The following is a 9,096-nucleotide window of genomic DNA, read 5'->3' as shown; positions in this document are numbered from 1 at the left end:
GGACAAAGAGTTGATTCGAAAATCATCATGGGTCCCCATCAGCTTGAGATGATCTTTGGTGCTGTGACTCTGTTAAAAGAATGGACTGCTGATGTGATGGTACATAGAGTTAGGAGCCTCACTGGGAGAAATTAATTAAGAATATCATAACTGGTTGTCATCAACTCTGGAATTAGTGGTGCAAAGCACTTCTAAGGTCCTGTTATATTATTTTCACTTTAATGGACTGTGTCATTGGCTTTAAATAAATGAGACATAACTGAAGAAGCAATGCCTAAACTTGCATCTGTAGGTGCTTGTGTGCTCAAACATCATGACTTAAAAAGGGCTGCTATCACCACTGTTCTAACATCTTTACTTATGTGCAGAAATAAAGTTATTCAGCTGGATATCTATGACTTTACACAAAGTTATGGAAATCCATACCTGTTTTTTTTTTCTTATTTATCATTTTAAAGTTGCCATCATTTTCAAAAATTCCTTTACTGTTCATTATGATTTTCCAGAACACCCTTGCCAAGCCACACTTCAAGGGTCTCTATGCTTTGTTAGGTCTGAGGACCTCCTTGTAAAATATATCACCAATTCTGTGTGTTTCCTGATTCACAAACAACTAATGTAATATTTGTGTGAATGCTTGTCTGCACTTTTTTATTCAGAATACCATATCTAAAGCACCAAGATTCATTTTCTCATCATAAATATGCATAAGACATTCCTATTAGCATAAATCTGATCTAACAGGTTCATCATGGATAAAGAAATGTAATTAATTTCCTTCCCTGCCTATTTTACTGCTGTCTCTATTTTCCTTAGATTTTGCTTGTTCATGCACTACAGTCTCAGAACCTTTGTTATGCATTATATTTAGCTGCTTGATACATCTCACAGTGTTTTTCTTAACCCCAGCTGGAGTACTAACAGCTTTTGCTAAGAAAAGAGCAGGAAAATATTCTTATTTACAGTTTGGATGCTTAGTCAAACAGCCACAAAGAAAAACAGATTTAGACATATACAAAACTGTGAATACTTCCTTTTGATGTCATTGTATATATGTGCCATCCCCTCATAGCAAGGAAAATTGGTGCATCTGCATTCCAACACTGCTATTATTAAATGAAGCATGTTGTTTGCTGCTGATTTGCCAAATTGGTAGTATCATAAGAGGTCTAAAATCTTTAAAATATATTAGTGTATTTGTAAGTCAGTATTGTTATTTACCTTCAAATAAGCTATACTAAATCTATGGTTTTCATGTATTTGTTAGTTTTACCTCCTCTTTATCACCATTGTCACTAATTTTAAAGATAGATGGATGCAATTTTAAACGGTAGGGTAGCTAGCCTTGCATCCAGTAATATATTCTAAAGACAAAGAAGAGTTTTGTATAAAGTTAAATATAACTCTAACAAAATGGATGGTTTTGCAGTTCAATCACACACAATTTCTCTAGTGAGACTTTATCTGTTATTGATGGTTGTTATTTGCACAGTACTCAAGTAATTTCACTACCTTTCCCATTATCCTAGCAAAGGATCTGTTTGCCAATTCTTCACACAACTGCACGTGTGTCTTCAAGTCTTCCCTCTGTTTTGTTTGGTTTGGGTTTTTTTAGCCCAAAACTTGTGTTTGATAATCCATACTTGCATGTATCTTACTATATATAATTTATTCAAATTTCAGACTGCTGGTGGGATTGTGAAAATATGGAGTGAATCAGGAACTCGTGGTGATAAGTGGAATGAAGTCAAGATACACTTGGGGAAGCTTAGGAATTTTGAAATAATTTTTGAAGGCATTCATAGCAGAGACCTGGGAGGAGGAGCAGCAATAGATGACATAGAGTTCCACAACTGCTCCACAAGTAAGTGCAAGAGGAAAGTTTCTAGAGGGGCGCTACTTCCTACACGAGATGTAGGAAGTTCTTGTTTGTTTTTAAATTCTTCATAATTATACTGTTTTCATCATAATTTCACTGCTCATAAAAGCAGTTATGAATAAATTGTTTCTGCTCTTATAGCTTTAATACTCTTTTCTGCACATACATTTCTGTGGTGTTCTTACACTAAATTATGGCAGAGAAATCCAAGACTGAGATTTTGTTTCCTTTATTTATTTTGTTTTGAATAAGAACTTTCCTTCTTTAATCCATTGGTAAGTTTTTGAGTCTGTGATGTTGTATGTAACCATTTTGTGTAAATTGTGTCACATTATGTTATATAAAACATGTGGCCTCTGTGTTTTATTATAAAACACATTATACCTCTTGCTATAAAAATAAGTGGAGTGGAGACTACAAATGAACCTTTTTCAGTATTCTTTTTCGTAGTTCAGTTGAAGTGTTAAGGTCAGCAAAATAAAACTTTTGACTCCTTCACAGAATATTTAATTCATATCCCTGTGGATATAGACTAAAAAAAGAATAAATTTTCCCCTTATTAAAAGCTGCAAGAGCAACAGCAACAACTACTACAACAACAACAAAAACAACAACCAAAAAACCACAAAAAACCACACCAACCACCAAACAAACAGCAACAAAAGAAATCTCTAAACCCAAGAAGATAAATACTGAGTAGGTAGATCGTGGCTTCTCTCAGGAAACTACATAGTCTTTCTATCTTGTAGGAAACAGTGTAGCACAACATAAGTGATTTTGTTAAATGAGGTGATCACTGCTGATGCCACATAGCAAAACTCTATGAGCTTTGTGGTAGTTGTTTGAGCAAACTTTAATCTCCTGCCATAGACTGAATGCCCGTCATCAACTGAAGTATGAAAAAAGAACTTCTGAAGAACATCTCTTGGTCTAGTTTCATCTTAAAAATGAAGGGTTTGTATTCAGAAATTGTTGTATAATTCAAAGGATGGAAACTTGATACAACCTGGGAGCTTCTTCAGAACCGCACTTTAATAAAACTCTAAGGCAGATTTACTCTTAAAAGCTCTATGAAACATGTGAGCATTAGTGAGCCCCTTGTCTTTTTCTGAAGTGTTTCACTGTCCCCCATTGCTGTGCGTGTGATTGTTCTCCAAGAAACAAAGGTAGATAGGTAAGGATGCTCTGGTAGGAGATGGTAAGTCAATATATGTCATCTTGGATAACAAAGGGGATGCTGGTCTCTCTTGCAATTTGTTGCCAGTTGTGTCCACATGTATAAATTCATAGCAGCGGGGTCTGTTTAAACCTCATTTCTGGGATTCTGTTCTGTTTTGCGGCTACAACAAATAAGACTGCATTTCACAGTCATATTCATGAAGATATTCAACAAATAAAAACAGTAAAGCTTATTTTTTTAAGGAAGAAGGAGTAGTAGTTCTATTAAGTTCATAAAGATGGTATCAACATATCTTAATATAGTGTAAGATATTTCTTCTTATTCTTAAGTCCACATATTATATAATAACCTGCAAAATTACATTATATAACTGGAAATATTCAAGATCTGTCATTGCAAGGAAGGAATTTGTTTCAATAAATATTTGGAAAGTTGTCAGACGAAGGATCCTCAGTCTCTGAGGATTGCTCAGTCTCTAAGATTGCTGAAATTTACATCGGTTTTAGTCTATGACCCTACAAATCTGAATGTTAACAATGTTTTATAACAGGTATTGCATGAAAATACCTTTGCAGTGAAACAGTTCAGAAAGTAACTTGTTTTATTACTTTAAAGCAACTATTTGTTTTACAGCACTGCTTCAGGAAGAAGCTCTGCTGGGAAAGCAGTTGCACCAAGTACTCCAACTACTTTCACATAAAGCTTTAACATAGTCATATTCCTGTGTATTTTGCAGAAAATTATGGTGTATGAAGATGAATGATTCAGAGAAGGCTTTTCTCATGGAAGTTTGATGTGTACAATTGAAGCTCAATATACAATACAATTGTTTTAAGGTTGATTTAGGAGAGTTGGAGACCCGAGATGCTGATCCTTTATAGAGTTGTCACTTGCATGGTCATTGCTTTTGCATTCTAATAGGGCACAGTCTTTATACACTCAGGAATGATTTCCTTACAGCATCTCTGGTACTGTATGCTAGGTGCAGCAGGGTTATCATTAAAGTTTAGGTGTATGTATCCTATGGGAATGTGTTTGTGCTAATGCCTTTGCTTTCCAGCTGCATGAGAGGCCTATCACTTGTTCATTTTTCAGCTGTTAACTGTGTGCATCTGTGAAAATGTATGTCTGTAAAAGAAGCAGGACAAAGAAACAAAACCCAAAAAAACCAACTCACACCCCATCACATCTCACCCTACCTCTAACCCCTGATTTTATCTGTATGAAGGTACTTAGCCTCAAACCAATGTTAAGAGGGAATCATTTAGCGCATTTCCCTTCAGCTCTGCATTCTTTATATGATTTTTTGCCTTCTATTCTACAAGCTGACGCCTGCTTGCTTAATATTCTCAAAACTTCTGGTATGCTGACCTTCCTGTTGGCATGATGACACAAAGGGGCCTGGTCTGACCTTTCTCCTTCTTGTTGTTATTGATTCTTTACCTTTGTAGAACAAACAAGCAAAATACGTTTTGCCAGTTTCTCAAAAATAACATTTCCCACCTGACCCAAGCCTGGGGCATTCAGGATAGAGAAACCATGTCTGTACAGACTGTATTTTTTGCTGCACAGAGTTCACAGTTTTATTGTGTCTGTTGAAACAAAGCTAAAAGTCAGCAAACACAATCTTACTGTGGCCAAACTCAAAAAGAAGAGCAGCATACAAAGCAGATGGGGAGCAGGGGCTTCTGATCAACAAAATTACTTGATTTACAGCACTTACTCGTGTACTGTGTTTGTAGCTGTGGAATTGCTGGGCTAGATGTGTGACAGAGGTCCTCTAGGACGACTGAAGCTGCATTTCTATTTTCTACTTGGTCTTATTTTGTTAAACTAAAATCTTAAATATTATAGGTATTCTGGATGTAAACAGTGGAATATAACATGTGCAGAAAAAAACAGGAGATTGAAAATAAAACTTGAAAACAGGTTTAAAATAAACAGAATGGAGTTGAAATGAGAATGCAATAAATTTCATGGGGAAAAAAATTGAATATTTAGCTGCTTCTCAGCAGAGAGCATTTAGAGGTGAAAACTAATGTAAGAGCAATTCTGGAGCATGCAAATATTTTGGGGTAGTTCCTCACATACTGTCCTTTTGAAAGCCACTGAATGGTACTCCTGGAACATGGCTTACAGTCAGCACAATAAAATAATTGCCTCTTTGCAGAAATTATGTGCTCAAGTTGAGACAGTGAACAGGGAAGAGAGAAGACAGCCCATGTGATATTTTTTCGTGTGAATGTTGGATTTGTTTTTTGCAGTATGGTAATATGCAATGGTTATATCATTGTTTAATATATCTAAATACTTATTTTATTTTACATGTGTTTTTCTTCAGCTTGCTTCCTACAATGTGTTATAAGCTGTATGCATCCATCTTAAGAGTATCTGCACTGAGGTAGATTCTTTGCTCCTCGCTTACATAGCTGTGATTTACATAGGTCATTTTATATGAGGAATTTAAACTGATTACAGAGAATCTTTTCAGTATTTCCTTTTAAAAATTATTTTGTCAACAGCTTCTATAACAGTAGAATACTACAAAAGACTTGATTATGATCTGAGCTTCTGAGACCTTCAAGGCTCATTTTCCTTAGGTCTCACTAATTTCTATGGAAGTGAAGGGCAAAAAGAAACTGTGGGTTTATTGGTAATATGAGCTCTAGGAAATTATGTCAAAGATAGAAAAAAACTGAGATATAAAATAGTCTTATCTGTTGGTTTTGAGAGGGTAAGCAATGTTCTGGTAACAAAAATAGGTTAAATTTCAAATCTGATACATGATATTTTACAGGCTAAATTTAGACATACGAAAAATTTGAAGCTACATTACAGCTAGAACAAAATCGTTCTTAAATTAACTGATGTATTGATAGTTTTGTCACCTTCTTGTACAATAATTCTTTATACAACTTTATTGAGACTATGTGACCTGAATTGAGTTTGCTGTCATTCTTTCTTGTGCTTTTTAATAATTGACTTTGACCATGCATGAGGTTATTTACAGGCTGGGAAAAAAAAAGTTCTCAATTTTTGCCTTAATAAAAAGGTAAAGTATCTATGGGGGTCATGCAGAATAATCCCTAATGATAAATTAATTTTTTACATTTATGACATTTAACTTCATGATGATGGGTTCTGCTATCACTAAGGAGCACTTCAAGCATTATTGATCCGCTTTCCCAGCTGGTGGCTCACTGTCATGGAATAGTGAATCAAGAGTATGATTTCTTAGGCATGCTGTTCGCAGAAGTCTTATTTTTGTGCATCTGTAATTTTAAAGAAAAGGAATTTTGTGCTCTCAGATGCACAACAGCAAGTATAAGTATGGACATGTACATGACTCAGCCACATCATGCATACTGATTTTGGCTCCCAGGCGACCACCTGAAAAACTAACAAGTGAAGATAGATGAAAATAAGAGAATCATAAAATTTGAGAATTAAAATTTGACAGAAATTTCTAGAACATTTCGATATTTAGTTGATTTATGTAATTTTTCATAGTCTGGGAATTCAGTGCCATAGAAATCCAGGAATAAGATAGAACCATTGTGTCGACTCCAGCAACCTTTGTTAGCTGACTGCTTGGAATCACACTCCACAACCTTTTCTTCTAATGTTACAGTTATATGTAGTTTTTAAAAGAAGTAAAAGTAAAAATTCCACAATCTATTAATAGGAAATGCTTCACCAGATTGAACAGAACAGAAATTTTCCTTAATATAGAATAACGCTTGCTTGCCTCTCAGTAAACTTTTCTTTCCCTTTCTCCTCATATCTTTGTATTCCTCCTCGCCTACTGTATATGGCAAAGACCATAGGTGAAGGTACTGAAATCCTTTGAACAACTTTACTCCCATGCTCTCATAAACAAGAAGCTTTGAAAGTCTCAGAAGAAAAATCCTTTCTCATTAGAATTCCATCCTAGCTTTGGAGATCAGAGAGACAATAACTAAAACATCCTTTGGTTTGTGTATGTAGGCCAGCTTTTTTATTTTTAAAACAAGCCAGTGTTTCCTTTGAATCTTCAGCTATGTATCATGCGCATCTTTATGTTTAGTGGAGAATTTAGTTCCTTCTCAAACACTTGAGAGAAGTTCAAATTCTGATAATGGAAGTATTCCGTAAAAATCTGGCCCAGAAGTGAGAGGGAAGGGAATTCAGACAGAGAAAGCTGCCAGACCTAAATTAGTCACTCAGGATATTCACTGATGTTCAGACAGAATGTATGCCCAGTTTTTTTAATTTTCTTTTTTTTTTTTCCCTCTTCAAATATTTTAATTATTTATTATGTCTTTCATTTGTTTTTATAAATAGATCAATGTCAGGGTATTCTAGCATGGGGCACTGGAATCACATCACTTAATCTTCTCAGTAAATGTGCTGAAATCAATGATAAACTTCTTAATTGTCAGGGTAATATTTGGATTTTCTTTTACAAGGAAATTATTCTTTGATTTCACTGTGAGCTGTTGATTTCAAATTTTCTGCTACATATTGAATCTTTTTCATTACAGAAAAAGAAAACTGATTTTGAGAAGTCTAGAAATTTTAGTAGCTTTTACTTAATTTGGCTTAGTGTAGCATTCGTTAACATGAACATACTTGATCATTTGAGGGAAAATTTTCCTGAACTCAGATGTCATTACACTGAGCAGAGGGTACAGATATGCACAATTTGATTCTAGACAAGAAATAATCTCCCTTTTAGCAATGTGAAGATCAGTCACAGATGCCCTTCAGAGGATGTCCCTTCTATATGCCCTTATAGGAAGGACTCAGCGAGGAAGGCAGCGTACTAAGGAAAGATGTGGAGGAAATTCAGGCTCCCTCAACCCAACTTGCCAGGGCTGCCAGTTACACTGGGAGAAGACATGAAATCCTGCACAAGTCCTGTTATGCAGAAATGCTTAAACTGCATTGAATATTAAGACTCTCTAAAAATATTTGAAAAATATAAATTAATTTTTACAAAAGGGGCAAACATGATACAGACTGGATTCAGGGAAAGAATTTCATTTGACAACCTTTTTTGAAAAAAAAAATAAAATGGAATAAAGGAAAATATGGCACCAGCTTGAAAACCACAGAATTGTCTCGGTTTTACTGCATTGTTCAGAAGTCATTAACACATCTGTAAACTAGGATTTCTGTTTCTGCTTATGTAAATCTTTGAATTAAATCTGGCCTTTTGAGTGATATATGTCATTAGCAGACTTCTCTATAGTTTTAAAATTATAAAAGAACCTTATTCGAAATGATATCCAGCTTGCTTAAGCAGAAACTTTTCATCTAGTTTTCCTTGCAATAGATTTCTGAGGTCATCCATGGGGAGAAGCATTATTGATGAGTTTGCTAATAGAATTCTAATGTTCTATAAAAAGTCATGCAGAAAAGAGTACTGAGCAATTGAGGTAAACAAATGAAAAACTTGATGAAAATTGTGTTTCATAATTCCTTAATCTCAGAGTACATTTGAGTAATGAAACCTTCTGGGAGTATATATTTCATACATTCCAATTTAAGCTAATGGTGAAACTTGTAAGTTAAATTTCCTTTAATTGAATAATATTTTCAACAAGAAACTTTATTTTTATTTTTTATGTCTTTGATTATTCCTATTTCTCAAATGTCGTCAAAGAAGAGACAGAAGTGGTTTAAGTACTCCCACTAAAAAACACAATTTAAACAACAAAAAATAGAAGGAGGTGAATTTTCAACTTTAATTTGAAACATTTCAACTCAGGGAGGATCATAATTTCTAAAAAAGCAAATAGTGGGAAAAAAAGGCTCATTTCAATTGAATATACATTTTATCTTATGTTTCATTTCATACTGCTGACATGGTGGTGGTGGTGGTGTACGATTGAGTGCATGTGTTTCTCTTGGAGATCAGAAATGAGACTTTTGCTAAACAGCAGCTCAGTGCACTTGAACTTGAGGTACACCCTGCTTTCCAAAACAGCTCAAGGTCTTATTCAGTGCAGCTTTTAGGAACCATAGTAATTTGAGATTTATCCTGTGCCTTTCA

General features: G+C 34.7%; 1 protein-coding gene across 1 annotated transcript in view; it reads left to right on the top strand.

The window, feature by feature from the left end:
- MALRD1 (MAM and LDL receptor class A domain containing 1) overlaps positions 1–9,096 on the top strand; it is a 236,579-nt gene that overhangs the window by 139,731 nt on the left and 87,752 nt on the right. The window contains exon 28 of the mRNA XM_062500144.1: positions 1,684–1,864. Within this exon, the coding sequence (XP_062356128.1) occupies positions 1,684–1,864 (181 nt within the window). The remainder of the gene's footprint in view (positions 1–1,683; positions 1,865–9,096) is intronic.

The sequence above is a fragment of the Cinclus cinclus genome, chromosome 1 (genome assembly GCF_963662255.1).
Source record: "Cinclus cinclus chromosome 1, bCinCin1.1, whole genome shotgun sequence".
NCBI lineage: Eukaryota > Metazoa > Chordata > Aves > Passeriformes > Cinclidae > Cinclus > Cinclus cinclus.
Note: the sequence above shows the minus strand (reverse complement) of the source record. Positions and strands in the feature narration are given on the sequence as shown.